The sequence below is a fragment of the Trichoderma aggressivum genome (assembly GCF_033847375.1).
Source record: "Trichoderma aggressivum f. europaeum strain CBS 100526 chromosome Unknown scaffold_001, whole genome shotgun sequence".
In the NCBI taxonomy this organism is placed as follows: Eukaryota; Fungi; Ascomycota; class Sordariomycetes; order Hypocreales; family Hypocreaceae; genus Trichoderma; species Trichoderma aggressivum.
This window is the reverse complement of record NW_026946367.1, coordinates 1,646,516-1,669,201: the sequence shown is the minus strand read 5'-3', so window position 1 is coordinate 1,669,201 and position 22,686 is coordinate 1,646,516. Positions and strand designations below refer to the sequence as shown.

General features: G+C 50.9%; 8 protein-coding genes across 8 annotated transcripts; 4 read left to right on the top strand and 4 right to left on the bottom strand.

Annotated features, from left to right (window-relative positions):
• Positions 1 to 235: 235 nt before the first annotated feature.
• Triagg1_473 (uncharacterized protein) lies at positions 236 to 1,221 on the top strand (the record flags this gene model as incomplete). Its single annotated transcript, XM_062899731.1, has 4 exons — positions 236 to 263; positions 388 to 448; positions 519 to 1,038; positions 1,144 to 1,221. 4 exons carry the CDS (start codon positions 236 to 238, stop codon positions 1,219 to 1,221), a joined length of 687 nt encoding a protein of 228 aa, XP_062760823.1.
• Positions 1,222 to 1,877: 656 nt separating this feature from the next.
• On the top strand, positions 1,878 to 2,526 carry Triagg1_472 (uncharacterized protein; the record flags this gene model as incomplete). The annotated part of the gene is made up of 3 exons (XM_062899720.1): positions 1,878 to 2,022; positions 2,092 to 2,174; positions 2,233 to 2,526. The coding sequence occupies 3 exons, from the start codon at positions 1,878 to 1,880 to the stop codon at positions 2,524 to 2,526; spliced, it is 522 nt and encodes a 173-aa protein (XP_062760822.1).
• A 1,182-nt stretch (positions 2,527 to 3,708) lies between these two features.
• Triagg1_471 (uncharacterized protein) lies at positions 3,709 to 6,036 on the top strand (the record flags this gene model as incomplete). Its single annotated transcript, XM_062899709.1, has 7 exons — positions 3,709 to 3,777; positions 4,036 to 4,193; positions 4,366 to 4,422; positions 4,478 to 4,598; positions 4,650 to 5,117; positions 5,183 to 5,701; positions 5,773 to 6,036. 7 exons carry the CDS (start codon positions 3,709 to 3,711, stop codon positions 6,034 to 6,036), a joined length of 1,656 nt encoding a protein of 551 aa, XP_062760821.1.
• Positions 6,037 to 7,932: 1,896 nt separating this feature from the next.
• Positions 7,933 to 8,454, bottom strand: Triagg1_470 (uncharacterized protein; the record flags this gene model as incomplete). Its single annotated transcript, XM_062899698.1, has 1 exon — positions 7,933 to 8,454. The coding sequence occupies one exon, from the start codon at positions 8,452 to 8,454 to the stop codon at positions 7,933 to 7,935; it is 522 nt and encodes a 173-aa protein (XP_062760820.1).
• A 487-nt stretch (positions 8,455 to 8,941) lies between these two features.
• On the bottom strand, positions 8,942 to 10,281 carry Triagg1_469 (uncharacterized protein; the record flags this gene model as incomplete). Its single annotated transcript, XM_062899687.1, has 4 exons — positions 8,942 to 9,073; positions 9,145 to 9,846; positions 9,982 to 10,079; positions 10,206 to 10,281. 4 exons carry the CDS (start codon positions 10,279 to 10,281, stop codon positions 8,942 to 8,944), a joined length of 1,008 nt encoding a protein of 335 aa, XP_062760819.1.
• Positions 10,282 to 12,375: 2,094 nt separating this feature from the next.
• Triagg1_467 (uncharacterized protein) lies at positions 12,376 to 14,220 on the bottom strand (the record flags this gene model as incomplete). The annotated part of the gene is made up of 1 exon (XM_062899675.1): positions 12,376 to 14,220. The coding sequence occupies one exon, from the start codon at positions 14,218 to 14,220 to the stop codon at positions 12,376 to 12,378; it is 1,845 nt and encodes a 614-aa protein (XP_062760817.1).
• A 4,435-nt stretch (positions 14,221 to 18,655) lies between these two features.
• Triagg1_466 (uncharacterized protein) lies at positions 18,656 to 19,936 on the bottom strand (the record flags this gene model as incomplete). The annotated part of the gene is made up of 1 exon (XM_062899664.1): positions 18,656 to 19,936. The coding sequence occupies one exon, from the start codon at positions 19,934 to 19,936 to the stop codon at positions 18,656 to 18,658; it is 1,281 nt and encodes a 426-aa protein (XP_062760816.1).
• A 390-nt stretch (positions 19,937 to 20,326) lies between these two features.
• Positions 20,327 to 21,216, top strand: Triagg1_465 (uncharacterized protein; the record flags this gene model as incomplete). The annotated part of the gene is made up of 3 exons (XM_062899653.1): positions 20,327 to 20,507; positions 20,573 to 20,730; positions 20,812 to 21,216. 3 exons carry the CDS (start codon positions 20,327 to 20,329, stop codon positions 21,214 to 21,216), a joined length of 744 nt encoding a protein of 247 aa, XP_062760815.1.
• Positions 21,217 to 22,686: the final 1,470 nt, after the last annotated feature.

The following is a 22,686-nucleotide window of genomic DNA, read 5'->3' as shown; positions in this document are numbered from 1 at the left end:
GTCGGGCTGCAGATGCGCAAACGTGGCACCAGCCACATATTCGTCTCGCCACATGACGTTGACGTGTTACTGGATAAATCATCGTGCTGGGCCTGCATGCGTGTAGCACCGAACCTGCATCAGGCACCTATCAATTCACTACCTTGGCTATTTTGTTTGCATCTATTAAATCATAGGGATGAGAAGGTAGCCGATTTTTCTTTCTTTCTTCAAGCCTCCCAAGACAATCAACACAATGACGAGAAACACGCCACCTGATTATTGTGAGTCGACGCTGCAATGCCCAAGCTCTCCCCGCCATTGATCCAAGACAAGAGTCAAGACAATGCTCTGCGTTGGAGACTCTTTGTGCCAAGGCACCTGCTAATACATTTATACACCACACAGATGCAATTCTCGAGGTTTCAGATAAGGCCTCTGCTTCGCAAATCCGAGATGCGTATAAAAAGTATGTCCCCCGTCCGTCCATGTCAACACCATCGTCCGTGGCGGTGACCAACTGACCGTCTCTCTCCTAGGGCTGCCCTGAAAACGCACCCCGATCGGGTCGCCAACGACTCGCCCGACCGTGAGCAGAGGACTCGACGCTTCCAGCTTGTCAATGACGCATACTACACCCTCTCCGACCCTACCAGACGACGAGAATACGACCTCCAGCGAGGATACTACCACGTGCCGCCGGCGGCCGATCCCTTTTCAGACGCAGAAGACTCTACGGGGCAGAGCTATTCGTGGGCATGGGAGCACTTTGAGAACAGGAACGGCGGCACAACCCCAAGCGGCCGCCAAGAGACGGAAAATGCACAGTTTAGCGATGCCTTTGAGGAGATGATGCGAGACGAGGGGTTCTCAGAGGATGGAACTCCAAATCAACAGGGCGCCGGCTCGACCATGTGGGGTATGGTCGGTGCAGTCAGCGGCGGCGCTCTGGGATTCATTGTTGGCAATGTTCCTGGATTGCTCGCCGGAGCAGTGGCCGGCAACCGACTCGGCGCCGTCAGAGACGCCAAAGGGAAGAGCGTTTACGAAGTCTTCCGGGTAAGGCACAGTGCTGCATAACCACCCAACACCACTTACGCATCTCAGATCATTCTGAGACTGACTTGATTATTCAGATATCCCTGAGCGCTAATGTATACATAGGAACTTCCCCAAGCCGATAGGGCGAGATTGTTGAGCCAACTGGCTGCAAAGGTATTCAGCCATGTTGCTGGCCCGTGATGACGGGGGAAGAGGCAAGAAGTGGGAGTTTTTTCTTTCTTTTCAAAACAGATGGCAATTTCATGTCTTGGGCGGGTTTTTCTTGCTTGAATGTATCTTTCATTCTGCTTTTTCTTTTCTTTTTACGACATCCTTTAACGATGAATAAGTTATGAGACAATGGAAACGACATTTACTTTTTAGTCGCTACCTGTATAAATACTACAAAGTAGAAGATGTGTGAAATGGCAAAACGTGAAAAAGTGGCATGGTAGATGGTTTACTTGGTGGTGGGGATGGCTGGCTGCTGCTGCATCAATCCCGAGGCGTGACTGATTTGGCAGCTGAAGGAGACGTGTTGTAGGTACTATCTGCATTTACTTTTTGAATACTCACCATTAGCCTGCTCTTAGGAGCATGATAGAGTACTGTTTAGTAGCTTTTGCTAGTGATAGCTCGCTGGGGCCAATGTGAGGCATCAAGCTCACTAGCGGCGATGCGAACGAAAACGCTAGCCCTTGTTTGGATCTGCACCCCGCTTTTCTGTGCTCTCGCTTGAGGGCAGACAAACCCTCGAAATTTTCCCGCCCTCACAAAATCGGCCAAGCTTGTTCAACCTCACTTTTTGCCATTTTTTTCCGGCGCAGCAGCAGAAACGTCGCAAAACAACCGCAGCAATGGCCTCCGAGAAGACTAGCAACCCCATGCGGGAGCTCAAGATCCAGAAGCTCGTTCTGAACATCTCCGTCGGTGAATCTGGTGACAGGCTCACTCGTGCCGCCAAGGTGCTTGAGCAGCTGTCTGGTCAAACCCCCGTCTACAGTGCGTTCGCAATCAATTTTTTCCATGAGGAGGCAAAACGGCCAAGATGTTAACCAATTTTGACTACAGGCAAGGCCCGTTACACCGTCCGTACCTTTGGTATCCGCCGTAACGAAAAGATTGCTGTCCACGTCACCGTCCGCGGCCCCAAGGTAAATTGAACCTGGAAATCCAACAAGGAATATAATTTTGACTAACAGTGATGGACAGGCTGAGGAGATTCTCGAGCGTGGCCTCAAGGTCAAGGAGTACGAGCTTCGCAAGCGCAACTTCTCCGAGACTGGCAACTTCGGCTTCGGTATCAGCGAGCACATCGATCTCGGTATCAAGTACGACCCTTCCATCGGTATCTACGGCATGGACTTCTACTGCTGCATGACCCGCCCCGGTGAGCGTGTCACCCGCCGCCGCCGCATGAAGAGCAGAATCGGTTCTTCTCACCGCATCAAGCGCGATGAGACTGTCAAGTGGTTCAAGGGCCGCTTCGATGGCATTGTCCGATAAACGGTTAAAAAAAAAGCCAACCGAATTAAATATTTTTTTTCTTGTCTTGAAGGAAATGGGCATGGCGAACATTTGGGGGTAAAAAGGATCATATGGTCATGTATTCTTCCGCTTGATTTTTACATCAGCTCGTACCAAGATTTTTGAGTCGAGCAACGGCCTGAGAGACCGACCGGCGCTATGCCGGCTTCACATATACTTGCCCCTGCAATGTGATGGCACCATTTATACCTTTGGGGCAATGCCTGTGCCTGTTTGTTGTCGTGGTGGGGGATATTCATGCTGATTATCCGCTGTCTTTTGTTTTGTAGAAACCTCCATGTTGTTTCCCTCCAGTAGCGATGTATTTGCTTGACGATGAATCACAATGGCTTCATATCATGAAGTGTTGATACGGCATGTCAAAATTCTCTTAATGGATTTCTCACTGTGGCAGTAATGAGTCATGTTCTGTGTAGATGATGCATTGTACATATCTGTGTCACATTATTTCAAGGTGATGCAGCATCATCAGTTTCATGCAAGAGCGCCTACAGTATTGCTTTTCCGCAGCTGTTTCTCACCAACCAACACAGCATTTACCATCCATCATCATCTTTACAATACTTGAGCCTCTACAAAGTTATTCCTATCATTTCACAATCAAAGGCCATGTTGTTCTTTTAATGAGACGGATAAATCATCGCTGCGTTCCAGTCAATGAGAAAAGAGATGCTTCAACTTGAATGTTCTGGTACGTACCTCCAGCACTGTCACAAACTGCAACCTCAACCCGGTTTCACCCCTGCCTGGCCACTTGCCTTCTCCACGATGAGCAAATGCGTGCCTTTACGATCAGGCAGGAATCAAAGGCACCAACAAATACCACACAAAAAAAGCCTCCCCTTCCAGTATTAGCCTCCGTTTTCCCTCCCACTAAGCTGCCCATGGAAAATTGTTAAGGCGGCGTCGGACTCCTCCAGCAAAACCGCGCAAGTGGCCGTGATTGGCCAGCGAGGCAACCCGAGAACCCCACCTTGGTCCTCACAGACTCTGCTCTCTCCATCGCCTCTCCTCCCGAAAATCTCCATTTTGCTCTTCCTGCAAAAGGCAGACATCAACAAACCCTCAATCACCCTCCCCAATTGCACGCCGCTGCAATTGCTCCCCTCTCTTCTGAGGCCCCTAGTTTCCTCCCTCAAGATGTTCCGCAACGCCCTCCGCCAGTCCTCTCGCGCTGTCGGCGCCGTCGCTGCTGGCCGAGTCTCCGTGGTGAGTGTCTTTTTTTCCGCAAGCCCGAGGCGACGATGGGGCAGAAAAAAAATGAATCCCGGCCATGGACAACGAGGAGGACGCATCACAGCCATGCGCATCCGCCTGCAACTTGGCTTACCGACCTCAATTGAGCTCATCTTGGACTTTTTTCGAGCCGCAGAGCACGCCTTTTGAGCTTTTTCATGCCTTGCCGGGGTTCTCCATACTCTTGTATTGGCCGTTCGGCTAACATGGTTTTTTCCTTACCCAATGTAGACTCGAAATGCCGCACCGGCCGCCATCAACGCTGTCCGCACCTACGCTTCCGACGCAAAGGCCTCGCCCACTGAGGTCTCTTCTATCCTCGAGCAGCGAATCCGTGGTGTCCAGGAGGAGTCCGGTCTTGCTGAGACTGGCCGTGTCCTGTCTGTTGGGTATGTGGAGGCCACCTATCAAAAGCTGTCTTTGCTCTTTGAAGCCGCAACGCCGGATGCAATCCTTGTCAACGTTGGATGCATGCGATGGAGGGTTATCAAAAGACATGCTTCTTACCGACTGATGAGCTTTTTTCTACTCTGGGTAATTTTTTTCTAACTATGAGGGCAGTGATGGTATCGCCCGTGTTCACGGTATGGCCAACGTCCAGGCCGAGGAGCTTGTCGAGTATGTGGACATTCCTCTTCCTCATTCAACAACACTTGCAGCTAACAGCATCCAGGTTCGCTTCCGGCGTCAAGGGCATGTGCATGAACCTCGAGGCCGGCCAGGTCGGTGTCGTGCTGTTCGGTTCCGATCGTCTGGTCAAGGAGGGCGAGACTGTCAAGCGTACCGGTGAAATTGTGAGTTATATAAGGCTGCACTGCCAGAAACAATGCTAACTGCCCGCAAAGGTCGACGTCCCTGTCGGCCCTGAGCTGCTCGGCCGTGTCGTCGACGCTCTGGGTAACCCCATTGACGGCAAGGGCCCTCTCAACACCAAGGAGAAGCGCCGTGCTCAGCTCAAGGCTCCCGGTATCCTGCCCCGCAAGTCCGTCAACCAGCCCGTGCAGACCGGTCTCAAGTCCGTCGACGCCATGGTTCCCATCGGCCGTGGTCAGCGTGAGTTGATCATTGGTGACCGTCAGACCGGTAAGACTGCCGTCGCTCTCGACACCATCCTTAACCAGAAGCGATGGAACGACTCCAACGACGAGACCAAGAAGCTTTACTGCATCTACGTCGCCGTCGGCCAGAAGCGATCCACCGTTGCTCAGCTCGTCAAGACCCTGGAGGAGAACGACGCTATGAAGTACTCCATCATCGTCGCCGCTACTGCCTCTGAGGCCGCTCCTCTGCAGTACATTGCTCCCTTCACCGGTGTATGTCCACGATCCATTCCCTTTGCCATTCCTCCTACTCTTTACTAACAAATCAATTCCTTAAGGCTTCCATTGGTGAATGGTTCCGTGACAATGGAAAGCACTCCCTGGTCATCTACGACGATCTGTCCAAGCAGGCCGTCGCCTACCGGCAAATGTCCCTTCTGCTGCGTCGTCCCCCCGGACGTGAGGCTTACCCCGGTGACGTCTTCTACCTGCACTCCCGTCTGCTGGAGCGTGCCGCCAAGCTCAACGACAAGCACGGTGGCGGTTCCATGACTGCCCTGCCCGTCATTGAGACCCAGGGTGGTGACGTGTCTGCCTACATTCCCACCAACGTCATTTCCATTACCGATGGCCAGATCTTCTTGGAGTCCGAGTTGTTCTACAAGGGTATCCGACCTGCCATCAACGTCGGTCTGTCCGTCTCTCGTGTCGGTTCCGCCGCTCAGCTCAAGGCCATGAAGCAGGTCGCTGGTTCCCTGAAGCTCTTCTTGGCCCAGTACCGTGAGGTTGCCGCTTTCGCCCAGTTCGGTTCCGATCTTGATGCTGCCACCAAGCAGACCCTGTCCCGTGGTGAGCGTGTGAGTTATATCCCCCTTGCATATCGGTGAGTTTTAGGCCGCGTGAGGTAGCTGACCAGCCGTGATTACAGTTGACCGAGCTCCTGAAGCAGAAGCAGTACTCCCCCATGGCCGTTAACGAGATGGTTCCCCTCATCTACGCTGGTATCAACGGTCACCTCGACTCTATCCCCGTCGACCAGATCCTCAAGTGGGAGTCTGACTTCCTTGCCCACCTCAAGACCAACGAGTCTGACCTGCTCGCCACCATCGACAAGGAGGGTGCCCTGAGCAAGGACCTCGAGGCCAGACTCAAGGACGTCACCGTCAACTTCGTCAAGAGCTTCCTCGGCTAAACAAATAATAAGTTGAAGCGCGCGTCGAGCGAACTAGAAAAAGGTCACTGTTGGAGGGGTGCTGCTGTCTATACCAATTATTGTTGGTCGTTCTCTAGAGATGGAGGAAGGGGGGGGGGGATAAAAAGTGATGGCTGCGCCAAATGAGAGGGCCATGGCTTATAAAGGGAGACGCGCCAGTCATTCTACCACTTGTAAAATACGAGCACATTAACTCAATGGATGTCCTTGATTCCTTTTGTTCTGTTAAATCTAGACAGAGACGTCTGAGAGGTGACTTGTGCTTGAAATCGTCGTGCATGTGTCCTACACTATGTGCGTAGGCTCGAATAAAGAATAGATAACTTGATAAAATTCACAGTCACACAGTTGAACTCGGGTTTTCTTTGCATAGGCATTGGGTTGTGCGGCTACTTTTTATATAAAGAAGAGTGCTATGATTTCGTACCCCAAGTTGGTGATGATATCAGATAGTGGAGTGATGTAGGTATAGTAGCAGAGACTAAAAGCACATAGCTGTAGTAGATAAGATTAGGGAAATATAGATATAGTAGCTGAGATTAGGGGAATATAGATATAGTATGCAAGACTAGATGAACATAACTATAGTAGCTGTGACTATAGGACGTAGCTGTAGTAGCCTAAAATAGAGGGATATATACCTTGGCTCTTGGGGACCGGTCTGGATTCAAGCTGAAGGGTTTTTTTTACCGCATGCCACTTGATTGTCGACGCGCTTTTAAGAACTTGGGAAAAAAGGCCATTGAAATATTGGCTCGCAAGTTGGAGCTTGATTGGATATTGAATTAGGTACCGTTGATCCCAAGTCGCAGGAATCCAGTCATGCCTACGCATCAAGCAAATTCTAACGTATGTGCAGAGTAATCTTGCACAGGTTCGCGGACAGGTTATGTCTGCCTGCTGAGGTAGGTTGCTTTACCAACTTCGGATCTAAAACGAAGACGTGGTGTAAATTCCAACAGCACGTAACAAAAACACTATCCGCAAGACACTGATCAAAGATGAGTAGTATCTTTCAGGAGTTGCAAGTTACGGGGCTCAGTTTGCAGATTTCGAAAACACATGGCGCATTTTGGAGTCATGAATTATGGATTTCAGTTACTATGTCCTCAAGATGGATGGATAGTACCGGTTAGGAGATGCGGAGTATGGATTCTGTTAGGAAGGTTTGAACGGATGGCGCGTTGTTCGGAATATGGATTATGGGTTCTCAGTTCATCTCTCTTCAGTAGAGACACTTCCTTTGCTATACCAGATATGATACTTGCCATTCCGGTGCTTCGTCGGACCAAACAGGCTTTTGGATGCGAGGTTTAGAAGGCAATCAGCGAGGAGGACGTCGACTTCACTTCAATCGAAGCGCTAATCTTGGGCGCGGCAATTGCGAGGCCCCTTGTGGAAGAGTATGTGGCTCAGCGTCTACCTGTGTTGTTTTGGTCGCCTGTTGGGAATAAGTTGCTTCATGGAAATAAAATAGAACGCTGGGTCTATATTTTCTTCTTATTTTTTCCGCGAGGTGGACGTTGGGTTGATGGAACAGGGAGGAAGTGTGGCTTAGTATTAGTAGAGGATCTATTTCTTCTCTTGTCGTTGTATGAGTGGTGCCGTTGTTTCATGGTTAGGCTGCACACAGATTGTTTCTGTTCTATTTGTGTTACGTTTACTCATATTACCGAGAGAGGCTTGTTGGGACTTGGGTGGTGTTATGGGTGTGAGGATTCGAGATTTCAGCTTGGGGGTGAGACATGATTCACATGGCTTACATTATTGGAGTTTGTATATCTCACGAGTAGATGAAATGATGTAAACAGATCCAACAGCACTTGCCAGTCTATGGCCTCGGCCTCATCCAGCCGGCTGTAGAGGATGCCTATATTATTTACCTTGTGTAGAGCCTACATCCTTGATGTCTTGTCCATCTTTCGTTCCCTGTCCCTGCTCTCTTCCCAGACGAAGAAGCTCAGCCCGCACCTTGTACCACCTCTCCCCCGTCCGTGGCGGTCCCTCTTCCATCTTCATGTTCGGAATCCTATCAAGCACCTGAATAAGAGACGGGGACGCCCCCAATACCCAGAACTGCACGTTATTGGGGAAGTACCGTCGGGCAATCAAGTAGACCTCCTTTAGATACTTCATCACATTATCATCGACGAGCCCGGATTCAAAACGCATCAAGTAGTCCATGTTGTATGGCAGTATTGGACCCTCGCCGACGTCGAAGTAGATGTAAGCGTTTTGGGTTCCAGGGGAGCCGACGATTTGGATCAGGGGCTTGCCGGTATTTGGGTGGATGGCTTGCTTGTATTGATGGACGACTTCTTCGAGGAACGACGCGTAGAGGTCCTGGCATTCTGGGCCGAGGGGGGGATAGACATCGAAGCCATAGTCGACGCCCATTGTGAAGAGTGCGTGGCAACGAACTAGAATGAGTATGCGGGATTCGATAGTCGTCTTAGCTTCTTGCTTTTCTCAAGAAGGATGAAGGATAGGGAGCCAGACCCCTTGAGACGAGGCAGGCAGGGAGTTATAGTCAGTTCAACCTCGTGCTACAGGCCGTGTCCGGCAAGTTGCAACAGCCACAGGTATGACCCCGCGATCCTTCAAGATGTAGTTGTTTGTTTGTCATTTTCAATTGTCCAACGTCCATCGTGGGTATAGCTGGGATGGGTGTATAGCCTGAGCGACTGGATATAATGCCCCATTGGACTATGATTGTTGGGTATCTGGCTACTTTGCAACACCCATTTCGCCTTCTACTGTACATGAATGGCTCGGAAAACAGGCATCGGAACTCGCTACGATGTGTTTTCTCTCTGAAACACGACACAATCAAACGCCGTGTGACTGTGACGTGAAGAACATGACATCAACGGCACATCATAGGTTACAGCTTTGCCGCGTCTGCTTCGCCATCGACCTCGCCGAATAGTCCCATAAAGGCAGTGTGTACCTCGTCTGTGAGATCGCTTGCCTGCAGGCTTCGCCCCTTTTTGACAAAGGCTAGCCGAGAGCACTCCTAGAAGCAAATTGTCCGTTAGTATTGCTGAGAAAAGCCAGATATGGCTTCACCGTTTGAGCACAACTTACTCTAGTCACCGCACTTCCTCCAAACGCAGCCAAGCCCATCATCTCATCGGCATCAAGAGCAGGCTGCTCATGATTCTTCCACAGGCCATCTAGATAAGCCCTTCGCCATCCCAAGAATGTGGCTACAGCTCCAGTCAAAGTATCGCCCTGCCCACCGCTTCGCTTCTTCCCACCCTCCAGATCACTGACCAGAGTGACTTTGCCGTTGGAAATAAAGTCCTTGGAGCCTTTCTGGATGATTGTCACACCGCCTAGTTCTTTAGCAAGGGTTTCTACCTTGCCCGTCTCGCTGGACTGGTGGCCGACGTCGATCTTGAGGGCATCGCATAGACGCTTGAACTCGACAACGTTGGGGGTCAAGACTGCATTTTTGTAGCCCTTGACCACATCTGGATCGGTTTGGACAATTTGTAGAGCATCGGCGTCGAGAACCACGGGCATGTTGGACTCTCTGGCAGCCCTGATGACGCGGGCTACGGTTGCTTGCATGAGCGGATCACGGCCTAGTCCAGGGCCTACGACCAGGACGTGTAGTCGACCTAGCATATCGATGATCTTGCGGGCTACGTGGTCGGGGTTGGAGTCTTCGTCCTCTGATGTTTTGTTCTGCGGAGAAGATTGGCGCATGAGTGGGTGAACCATGAGGTTTGGTGAATATGTCTTTATGACTGCCGCAGCTGCCGGAGTGCAGATGACGTGTGACTGTCGAGTTTCGCATCAGCATCACATCTATGCTCAATCTCATCTCCAGAGAATGTTCTGATGTTTCTTCTGCTCCGTGGCCAAATGGCGGCGTCTGATGATGGAGAAGAACATCACCACACTTCGCTCACTCACCATGTCACATCCCAACCTCGCACTGGCCATGGCCGAAAAGTACGGAGCTCCGGTATAGTCCTCGCTGCCTCCAATGACAGCAACTCGGCCCAGCTGACCTGTGAGTTTGTGTCAGCTTCTCCGTCTCTCATTCTCAATGCTTTAAGATAGGGACGATGGGTGACTTCTTCTGCAAGCTGGACTGAGAAGCCGGACTCGTCTTGTCATATCGATCATTCGCATACCCTTATGATACGTGTCCAGCATCGGCGGGACCATCCGCCTGACTCTGCCCAACACGTTTCTCGTTGATGTGGACATTTCGGGGGAGTCTCTGTGGGCAGACATTATCGACCAGTTGAGCAAAGGAACAAAGGGCGATTGTTTGTGTTGTGAACAAGGTGCATATGAATGAGATGCTAGATTTGTCAGAAGAAACCGGAGATTCCAGGGTAAGTGAGGGGCGGATTACAGCGCTCCAAATCCCGTACCTCTGCTACAAAGTGATTCGGCTCTAGTGATGCAGCATCTGATATATTTCTGTTTGCCCATTTGAGGGAAAAAATAAGGAAGCGAGTAAATAATGAGGTGAAATGTCAATTGGTTGCATTTTCGTTGATGGAGGGAATGCGTGCCCTCTTTTTGATGTGCAACACTATGATGTCACCATCACTTCAAATGAAAATGTCATCACCCAATGCTCTAGATTGGCTACGTTAATTTAGCATCCCCCAAGTCTAGCATTGGTCGTTCCAAGAAGACAAGGGATAACAGAATAAACAGGGCGGGAAGCAAATATAGCACTAAATTGTTATACTGTTTGAACAGAAAAGTATCTAGCTACAACTGAGATTGCACTTGGTCACACTTACAACACATGAGCGGGCAAAATATCTACAACTACCTAGCCCCAGTCTCCCAGCAACTAAATGTCTCTCCAGCTGCAACCCATTCACATGGGTAGTACCTAGTATATCACAGCAATCAACCCTCCCATCGTGCCTAGTAGGTACCCAGATTCAATGTTTTCTGACGCCCAAATGCTACCTTGCTCTCCTTGGCCCTAAATCTTCACTCAATTGCTCAAGTTTCCGGCCTGCCCCTGAAGCCATATCCATACCAAGTAAAATTCTTATTACGCATTTCCTGCTCCAGCTCACCCTCCTCCTCCTCATCCAATGCCCTTGGTACAAATAACAAACCACCCACAGTCGTGCTGATAGTCGTGCCTTGATCTTCCTCAGAATCCAAACATATCTCTACTATTATAGTAATATTCATCTAATCTTGTATACTATAGCTATGTCCCTCTAGTCTCAGCTACTATAGCCATATCACTCCACCATCTGATAAAATCACCAAGGCCTTGATTGATGATGCCAGGCTTAAACGAGTCGCCGTCTTCATGGCCTTGAGAGAGGCAGGATTAGTTTGGTCAGTATCCCAGATCATCCCAAACAAGTCTGTCACCAGCCTCTGCCGCTCGCTCTGTGGCCCCAGCAAACGTGCTATCCGAGGTACATGGCACCCTGTCCATAAGTCACTAGATTTGCTCTCGTCTAGTACAATATTGCATTCTTCTGAGGTTCCATAGCCCACATATATACAACCCCTTCACTTTACAATGCGGGTTATCACGCCATAAAAGCTCGAGCCCTCACTCGTGGCTTTTTTTCCGTCGCCTTAGCACAAGTGAAAAACACACAGCCAACAGGACCCATGGTGGGCCATTGCTTCAGCTGTAAGACATCCATCTTCTCCTCGCAGCCGATAAATGGTATGACGAGATCTCGAGGTTCGCTCCGAACGCGGGCCAGTGCCTAGATCTCCGTGCAATGAAGTCTGCGGCGTCCCGTGGCGACCTGCATCCAAGCTTCATGTTGCGTGGCACCGATTATGCAGGCTGGCTAGTATTTCCCTTGATTAAAGAACTAGGTAGACGAAGTAAAATGCTTCTTGTGTATCTAGCTATCGTATGCTTTAAACTCGGTCAAGTCTCATATGCCTGATTACTTTTGTAAATGAGATATGTCGACGGCCAAACCCTCGCAGATGCCCATCATTAATTCCTGGAGATATTCCTTCCAGACTATGCATACAACAAAATTCCACCGATAATAACTCGGTAAAGATCCACCTTGAGTGTGATAGAGAGAGCTGAAGAGCTGAAGAATCTCACAAAACGCCAAGTGTAACATGCAACCGTCTCGTGTATCGAGTGCACAAAAACAACCGCCCCCAGAGGTATCTTCAAAAGAACAACATGACAAAGGAAATCCATTCGTAATTCATCAGTTTATGTTGACAAAATATCGGAAAGCAACAACAAAAAAAAGCGTACAGGCCAAAATTGATGCCTCAAATGACCATAGAATTATAGGCACACATATGAGAATTGTGTCGGTTGATTTCGATTCAGAGAGACAGTTGATCAAACTCTTGCGTAGGCAGGGGCCCAGTCTCGTCGCAGAGCTGGCTGTTGGAATCAGGCTGGTATTGACGGTTGCGGGTATGGATATCAATCAGCATTTCCACCAACGTCTCTGCGTCTCCGTAGAGAGAGTTGAGATCCTCTCCAGTAAAGCTGTGCCCCAGTCTGCATGGTCCAATTCTAGGCTTTCTATATGCCGCAAACACGATGCCTCGGTCGATCATCTCTGATAGTCGAACTCCCGAAACTGGGCTGTCTTCATCGCGTGAACAACTTTGAGAATATTTGCCAGAGTAGAAGGAGCATGCGTAGCCGCGCGCGATTTCGTGCAACTGCGCTTCTGGGTTTTTGTATTCGACCCAGCCCTTGGACCGCAACATGGTGGCATGAGCCTCCGAAGAGATTTGTAGTGGCGATGGGACTTGATCAAGGCCATGCGCTGCCAACAGTCGACCAACTAGGGGCCGCTTGCAAGAACTCGCAGACTCGAGGTCGAAAACTTGGCCACGCGGTCCGCCTGGCCAAAGATTCACCACATAGACAAGGTCGAAATCATATCTTCTCGCAATTCTGGCGGCCTCGAAAGCAGCGGCAGTAGCAGGCCGGCTGACAGGAGGAGGCGTTAGTGTCAGGAGGGGAGAAGGCTTAGGCGAAGGGGGAGTATCCATTGAGAGCGGAGAGCGCAGTTGCGTGCCGCTATCAGATTCAGAGTCTAGATTCTCAGGCGCCAATTCAGCAATATCGTCATCGCTTAGATTTAAGAACTCGTTGAAATCAGGCTCCCGCAAGGTAGAGCTATTGGATGATGCTTCAGAAGGTGACGAGTCGCTGAATGAGTCGTTCAAAGATGGGTAATCGAGAGACTGAAGGAGTTGATCTTCAATTTCTTCAAAGAGAGCTTTATCGATCGCAGTGTCGAATATTTTGGAATCGGCAAGCAGGTTGCGCACGGGTAGAATCTCGGGTGAATCTTCAGGAGTTGGTGGAATGCTATAGGAGGGTGTTGGGACTCTGATGCTCTCAAAGGAGCGGTGACAAGATTCAATTTCTTCCAGGTCGGGCGACGGAGGGGTGTCAAGGCGTGGTATAGCCCGTAAACGAAGCGGAGACTGAGAGCGAGGACTTGGGATCTCGCGTATCTCTGTTGCAGGTTTGAACGCTGTGGACATGTGTGTCGCCTTCTCCTCTGGGCTCAGCGGGCTCAGCGGGCTAGGAAATTGATATTCGCGGAGCTTCGCGACTAGAGAGTCTGCCTGTGGATGAGGGCCACGGGGGGAAGGCGACAGGGTAGGCGAGCGACTGAAGCCTGGACTCGAGGCATGGGAACTCAGTGAGTCTAGTCGAGAAGGAGTGACATCCGGAGCTGAGGGAGATCGACCTGTCGCTATTCGCAATCGCACTTCCTCCCGAGCTGCCATGCGAGTGGCTGTCGGGCGAATGAAAGAAGGAGAGGGAAACTGGGGCTCTGTCGGGGTGCTGATAGAAGTAGCAACCGAAACAGAGGCAAATGAAGGTTTGCGCTTGATGCTGAATAGCCTCTCGAGGCGATCAAACCCGGTCGCCATCGTAGTGGAGAGATTTTGAGGGAGAAGGAGATAGAATGAAAGAAGAAAATTGAACGAAAGAAGGAGAGACAGTGAAGATGGCGGATGGGAATCGGCGTCGAGGGCGGCAGGGAATGATGCGTTAAATGTCTTTGCTGCTTCTGTTTTGATGAAGAAGGGCTGGGGAGAAGGCACTGGCAGAAGTTTGTGGGCAAAGTGAACAGCTGGGCGAAGTGTTTTTTCGAAATAGAGTGCGAAATTAATGGGTGGCAGGCAGATGGCCATACAAGGTGAGAAGTGAAGCAGAAGTGAATCAAAAGTGAGAAAGTCAAAACAATGATGGCGAGTCTCCGCAACTCCTCGCCCAAGGGCGGCTGCCAAGTGATGAATCAAAGACAACTGGCCGGTACCCTTACGGCAAGGCCCAATCTGTCGCAAGATCTGTCCGTGGTACCTAATCTGTTCGCGCCGGCGCCAAAGCGAGCGTCGTGCAAGATATGCGTGCCGTAGGAATGTGTCAAAGTGATGCAGCTCGCGATGCTGTGCGTTGTAGCTCCTGCGGGCGACGGTGATGGGCCGCGTCAAAATGAAATGAGACGTCGCAACAGCGCAATGCGATGCGTTCTCTGGTGATGGATTGCTGAATTGCTGATTTTTAGATGAAGAAGATATTCTTGACGCAATTTTGTACGGCAATGATGCAGGTAGATTCTAGATTCCAAGCTGGTAGAAGAAATTGGTGGCGATACCGCGATATGACGTCCAGTGTAAGTGAATGGAAGGAGCCGCAAAGGGCTCTTGCCAGTATGCCGACCGCCGACTCTGCAGAAGATCAGAAGGAGCGACAGCTGAAGGACTGCAGAACTTGACAAGAACGACAACTCTTAGCAGAATTACTCCTTGTTCAACTTCAAGCTGCCGGGAGACCCAAGTAAACAAGGAACAACGAACAAGTGACACGATACAACACGCACGAAGCCAATACTTCTGAGTCCAGAGGGGTCGAGGGAGACTTTTATCGTGTCTCCAAGGGCAGGACCAAGACCAAGGCCGGCCGCTGTTCCTCCCTCCAAGACATCCCAGACCCTTGACCCAGACCCTGGGAACCAGCATCCAAGCCAAGAACAAGCAAATCGGATATCCTCCTCCACCGTCCCCACGGCCTGCGCTCGGGTGCACCAAGCCACTCGACTAGCAGCCCGAGGCGCAAGAGAAGGAAAAAGCTGGGAGAATGGAGCGACTGGAGCCAAGAGCCACTTCGGACGCAGGGCAGAGACAAAATGCTCAGATTAGCGCCGCGGCTCACGGACGTCGACCGGGGTGGCGTGAGGTGAGGTGAGGCCCTCAACAGATGGCAGAGAGAGATGCGCCCTGGCAGGACGGCCAGCTCTGGGATGTGGGATGAGGCATCACCTCCCGCTCGCCTCCCCTGCCGGTGCGAGCGCGCATCGGGCGGGTGAGACATGCGGGCAGCGTCCAGGCTGAGCGACCAAGCGCTTCTACTGTACTCGTACATTCTAACAGGACCTCAGACCCGAGGTATGCATCACACAGCCGTGCCATCCAAGACAGTACAACTCCAGAAAGAAACAGCGCAGCCAATGGCCACTTCGTCGAGCCTTTGATTTTCCGTGTCCTCCAGCATGTTCAGAGCCAGTCTTAGCATATGAGTCTGCTCTATCGTGGCTTGTTCCCATATGGACATGACGTTTCATTTCTCTTCTGTCTAGGCGGATAATAGAGGGGGTTGCTCGGGTAATGTGACGGCCGCATCGACAAACGGCGTCAGATTCACACCGACACGAACCGCCTCCGCCGAATGGCTATGCCAAAGGACATGCTCGTACCTATTGCCCTTCTCCGCTCACCCCGATCAGGTTGGTGGTTTGTTTTTACTACTACCAAGTACGGACTCAAGGGAGACTCGAACGAATTATAGGCAGACCAAGGGCGACGGTCCCACTACCCTCATGCAAGCCGCTGCCAGCATGCCAGTCCGGCGATCTAATTCGCATCATCGCTCACATCTCACATTCTGCCCTTATATCGTTTGCCCCTTCAGCAGGGTGCTCTTAGTAGTACTTGATAGTCAGTGAGCAACTGAGCTGACGAGAAGTATTAGTACTCTCCTCGATCTTGGCCTTGGCCTTGATGTGCGACCTATCATGCGGCACAGATCACTACAACAATCACATACGGCAGATTTGACAGGACCACACCTCTACCTGGTCCCCAGTTCTTGGATTCGGGAGCGTTGGTCCTCGACTGAGGAAATGTCGCCGGAGCATATGCCACTGGAATCAGATCCCCGAATAGAAACAGCAGTCTACCTTGCCGTGGCGCAAAATCCAGGCGCGGGAGGCAGCGTTGCAGTCGCTAGCCAGTGCTTCACATGGATAGGAGGTCATACGTGATACATATTTCTTGCTTTTGTTCCGTCCCTGGCTCGCCTCCCTCGAGATGGAGTTGCACAGTCGCGCTCTTCTCGTCCCCACCACCCGCCACACAAGATAGCCGTCATACAGTCCCATACTGGATTTGGTTTTCCTTTTAGCAGACGGCACAGCCCGAGTCATGAGCGGCTACCGCATGCTCTATTCATCATGCAGACGGGAGTCTGTCTCAGGCCAAACAGATGCTTCCTTCAGCGCCATCGTCAAAAAATTTCCAGGCCGGTTTCCTATTAGGGCATTTACGATATGTGATACTCGCCTACTTAAAGGATCACGAGGGCAGGCGGAGTGCAAAACAAAAGAAAAGAAAAAAGAAAAGGGAAGTAGGAAAAAGCAAAACCTTGCGAGTTGTCATTTCGCCTCTGCCCTGTTGTGTGAGTGCTCGTACATGCACCCAACTAGTCTGAGCAACTGTGGCGCCGGCCGCTAGCCTTTTGGTCTTGACTGGACGAGCTGACACTGGCAGTTTGCGGCTGATGGCGTCCAATGATGCAGCTTGGATTGTTCCCGCGTCCTGACCGAGCTGCTGTCCTGCATATTGGCCTGTCCAGATTATTGACAGGCATGTAACCACTTGTCACACCCATAAATCCTCCACTGTTTATACCCCGTGTTAGGCCCATCTCCTCATCACAGCTGCCCGGTCAACACTACGACCATTGCGGTATTGACTCCGGCTTCTGGTCCGGGAATCTGATCAATGGCCGAAATGCGCAGCAATCCGCCTAAAGCCGCCTCGGACGACACAAGACACGAGGATGGCTTGGGGAAGCCTTGACCGGGTCCTGCTTGGTGTGGTAGTTTATGGTGGCACAGATGCGCGGAATACGTTGCGTCGTGTTACCAGTTTGCCCAATCGCCGTCCTCACGCAGGTCGTATATCTCGGTGACTACGACTGTGTATCCTCCATCTTCCACTAGCCTAAGTTGTCATCCCTTCCCTGTCCTTTCCCATCAGTAGCTGCTATTACCAGTACTCCTTTCTAATACCTGCTACTGGCGTTATTTCTTCCAGACTCTTCTGCCATCAACTAACGGCTAACATGGAATACTAGATAGCCACTCGTTTCAGTGTGAAACTCCAGTATAGCCCTTGAAAATACCGTTGCCTAAGATGGAGTCTGAGAATGATACCGCACCAGCGGCTTGGTATTTGTCGTGGCGTGTTTACGGCCGGCCACTGTTGGTCCGAGAAAGCGGTTGGTTCCGGAAAGCCACGGACCATAATACATGTGTTTGAGGGGAGAAGCTTGGGGCATTATGAGATCAAAAGTCAGCTTCACTCGTCCGATAGTGATCCATTGCCTTTTTAGCGGTTTCACGCACCACGTGCGCAGATTATTTTCTCATCAAGCCACATGTTTGTGCGTGGTCAAAGCAACACATGAAAGCAGGGCCGCTATAGCGCGGCTTGTTATCCAGCAGCTTGTATCCCAAGTCATGTCCATACCAGGCAGTGTATTAATAGGTCAGTAGTGTATGGACAGACATGTCTACTTGTCGGGATCTCTCTAGACTATAAGATATAAAACCCCCACAATAGATTCATGGCGAGAGTAATTGTTCATCAGGACCCCGAGAAGAGTGCACAGATGTGAAATAAGTGTCTCGGAGTAATTTGATGGATGCCACTTTTGGCCACTTTAATTACTTCAATTTTCGAAATTGCGAGCTTAAGCGGGTACCCAGTGGCCATTTCAACAACGAAAAGGAACAGTCTAGTAGCACACCAGACTTGCTCTACTTGAAGGGTATGGCGAGAGCAGTAGAAGTTGGAAAAGCGGCAATAGTAGAGAGAGTAGCAATAGTAGAGAGAGTAGCAATAGTAGAGAAAGTAGCAATAGTAGAGAAAGTAGCAATAGTAGAGAAAGTAGCAATAGTAGAGAAAGTAAAGATAATAACAGATACTCGGATAATTAGACATTGGGCACCAAATCAAAAGATTGCTGAGCTCCCGTTCAATCTCTCTACAACAAGACGGGGGGGGGTTTGGCCAAGTTTGAACGGCCTTGTAGACTCCATAGGAGCAAGCTATAACATGCTTAACAGTATCCATATAGTCGTATGGTTGCTATTGAACACTTGGAAAGAGAATTGTAAGCGGAATGGCTAGTATATCATGTGGCAGTCGTATCTTATTTGGACTGGTTGTAAGGATTTTTGACATATTTATTAGTGTGCAAGACCATCCTGCAATTCATTCTCTCTCTCGAATCAGGTAATATATTGTCACGTAACATACAACTATGGCACATGACAATTCACCACTAATCAAAGGGGATTCTTCGCAATGTTTCTACATGGCCTCCTTTCTTCATCTCCTGGGCAGCAGCAATACTACTGGGCACTTTGATACCGCAGCAGTCGCCCCAGCCCGTGCCGTCGTGTGCGTGACCTGTGTGGCCATGGTTGGAGTGGTCCTCGCCACTGTCTTCACCAGCAGCAGACGGGTCTTCTTCACTCATACCAGGAGCAGCAGAGATAAGAGACCCGAACATGAAATGCTGCATCACCGGCAGCTTTCCTAGTACTTCGGCAACAAACATACGACGCATGCCTCCGTCGATTTTAGTCCACGACTTTGAAGACGAGATGTCGTCCAGCATGGGGCTATGCCATCGTAGGCCTTTGACCGTCTTTGTGCTGTTGACAAAGTTGACCTGGCCGAGATAGAGATAGTCATCGCCAAATTCCTCGACCGTGAGATCCTGGTGAATGGCGCGAGGGGTGATGTACGGATGGTGTAGGAGCTGAGAAGCGCCAAAGAGGAACGGCAGGAACTGATAATCGTCCAACCCCCAAACACCGTGGGAACCCGCAGGCTCCAGATAATACGCCATCTGGACGACTCTCATCAGGGAGATGTAGCGAACAAAGACTCGAAGAACAAGCGCCTGGAAGTCGGAGCGCTGTAGGATGCCGAGCTGGTACAGACAAAGCAGCCACATCATAAAGTTGAGCTCGTGTCCTGATCCATAGTCGATTCGATTCCGGTTACCGAATGACTGGGCAAAATAGGCAGATGCCTCGGCGATGGCGTCCGTGTTGTGCAGACCCAGGCTTTGATGCCACGCTGGGGTCTTATCCTTGACCAAATCCAGGAAGCCTCTAAAGGCTTTATTGCCGAAGCGAGAACCGCCCTGCTCGTTGGGTGGTGACTGAGACACGAAAGCTTCCGCTTGGTCCAGTATGCTTAAAATCGTCTTGACGCCCTCACTCAGGGATTCGTCCCTGACGGCAGACTTGGGTGTGTCCACTACCGACTCGGATAGGCCAAAGACCCAAGCCGATACGAGGCTGTAGGTTGGAGAGGCCAGAAATAGCTCATGGTCCTGCTTTGAAAGAATGCGCCTGCTCGGGAGCTTGAAGCTCCAGTCCGCCAAGTCCGGGGGCGAAGGGAGAGCGGGAGTCTGAGGAATAGGAGTTGGGTTGGAGGGGCCGGGTCTCCTCCTGCGAGGCTCGAGCTTGGGGATTCTGTCTTTCAGGTTGGGGATGCCCGAGGCCAGGGATGGTGAAGGGGCCGGCTGGGCGGGTGATTCGGAGGCCATGGCGCGCGTGTTCGGATTCTGATTCTGATTCTGATTTTGATTCTGATTCACCGATGCTGAAGCTGTGCTTTGTAAGATGCAGGATGAAGAAGTTGAGCAGCTACCCGGATGGCGAAAATCGGTACCTGAAAGTGCCAGCAGCTCAACCCCACGTCACTGGTGATGGGAGGTCCCCACAAGGTATCTGCTAGTACCTGAACCCGGGAGCAGCAGCCACGCCAAACCGCTGTCCAGGTACCTAAACCGAGAGGCTACTTTGGCAGATCGAGACTAGCAAAGCCGGGCTCCTCATCACGGGCAAAATTTCAATCTTGTGCATATCTGAGTCTCAGGCACTTGCAGCCTCATCCTCGTCCTTCTTTCACCACAGCGCCGTATCTTTTTGCAGCCATGGCTCCTCCTACAGCTGAGCTGTCACATCTCCCCAAGGCCGACGGCTCGGCAAATTTTGCATTCGACGGCTACACAATCACAGCGGCCGTCAACGGGCCGGTAGAGGCTCAGCGTCGAGATGAGAATCCCTTTGAGGCGCTGGTGGATGTGAATGTGCGGCCGGCAGCAGGAGTTGGAGGTGAGTTGATATCACAGCGACGGGGATTCTCATTCGTCCGGCTGACATCTATCGCTGCCTTGTAGGAACGGCCGAGCGCCAGCTGGAGGCTATCCTGCAGCCTGCTCTGCGACATCTCATCCCGGTCAGAAACTTTCCGAGATGCGTGATTCAAGTCACGCTCCAGGTCATGGAGGTGCCTGAAAACGCCTATGTGAACACCAAAGTGCTCCAGCCCCGGCTGGTGAGTGATGCCGTCTTCTTTCTCGTTTTCTCGTTTACGAGCCTGGTTGTTGATCGGCTAATCTCACACTCATTTCCGTAGAATCTCGGAATCATTCCAGCACTTCTCCACGCCGCGATTCTGGGTCTCCTAACGGCAACAATTCCCCTAAAGACGGTGGCTTCAGCAACTTGCCTAGCAATTACGAATGATGATGAAAGCACCGTCAAGGTAGACCCAACGCCCGCGGGAATTGACCAAGCGAGATCTGTTCACGTGCTGGGCTTTACGGCCGGCCGCGACCTTCTCCTGGCCGAGAGCGAGGGCTCTTTCTCAGCTGAAGAGTGGGACAAGGTTCTCCAGGCGGCGGAGAAAGTGTGCTGCCGCAGCCAGGAGGCCGAAGACGATGCGGAAATGGGAGGCTACGGGGCAGATTCCGAAAATGTGCAACAGTTTATGCGCTCAGTCCTGGAAGCTAAAGCAGCCGAAGGTCTCCACTGGAGGTGAAGCATTTGGCGTTGTTGATACATCATTTCTTCCCTACCATTGGCTCCCCTTTCGATAGATATCATGGGCGCCAGCAGAGACGGTTTAGCTCATTGCATTTTTGCGATGGTGCGGAGCGCCCTGGTTTAGACGGGCGATTCACAATTGAATTCACAGGTGATGCGTGGGAGCCAGCTTTAGTGAGACGCTATCACCTCAGGGAACACGACGAGACTGGACAGAAGGGATGGGACGGGAAAACGCTATTGGATTTGTGATATTCCTACGAGATGCCATCCAAACAGGTCAGCTGGGTCGAGATAACAGCTCGCTAAGCTGTATTAATAATTCCCGGATATGTCGCTGCAATCTCGAAGAGGGTGCGCCAAACAGGCTGAATTCTTTGATGATGAAAAAAGTTGGGGGAATATACACGTGGGGTACATTACAAGGGACTCGTTATATGAACTTGGGTAGCAAGAGGAATCAATGGTCACCTACGTGGGATGCTGGATAGCCAACTTGGGGTACCGTACAGCAAATCGAGACATTTCTTCCCCCGTCTCTGCTTTGCCATGTCTAAATTTGGTAGCACTCGGATATGCATTTGTGTTTTTTTCGTAACAGCCCCTGGTGTGAAATATGAAACGGCGTTTCGGCCACCAGCGGCAGGGCCCGTAGCGACCGTTACAGCACAGATAGAGAGAGAGTAACCCGTAGTATCTGGATAATAATACTCCCTAGAGAAATGAGCAAAGGGGAAGCTGTCTGCTACTCCAACATGCTCTTTTCGAATCCGGACGCACAACACCATGTTTAGAAGCTGGGGGCTGGTGAGACTGCCAAGGCGCCGCACTATCAACCAGCGGGTATCTGGCATGGAGGTATCGCCTCCGTACTCGCCACTGGAAACGTGCACTGCGACAGGGCACTTGATGGGATGAGTTTTTTTTTTTCTCCGCAGCGTAGCATTTCGGCTTGGTTTGATTTCCATTTGTGTTCAATGTTTGGTTTTGGCCGTCGGATTACAGTATGGGGGCGCATACTTGTCCCCGTCTTGGTAGGTAACTAATACCCGTAGGCAGCTCTGTTGTGCAGTAGTATTATAAACGCGGCGCGTATCAGATACCTTGCCACTTTCAATTGCCGGGCGTAATGCTCGTCTGCGTCTCAGATGCAACGCCCTTCATTCAAAGCGTCTCCCCCAGTCTTGTTCCTTCGCTCCTCATTTTCAGGGGATGCGTTTTGCGGTGCGTCCCGCTACTCCGTACTATTAGCTTCCTACTGCGGTGGGCAGGGGACGGTGGCTGTTGTTTCGCTCATCGCCAACGCCAAATGTTTCTGGGGGCTGGCGACAGCTTAGGAGCTGTGACGATGGCTGCATCAATGTATCGACAAGGCTCTATGATAGATGATGGGATTCGTTAGCGGTTAGAGAATTAGGTTGTTATTTTTTATGTATCTTTGGTTGTCGGTTATAAAAGACTCCTG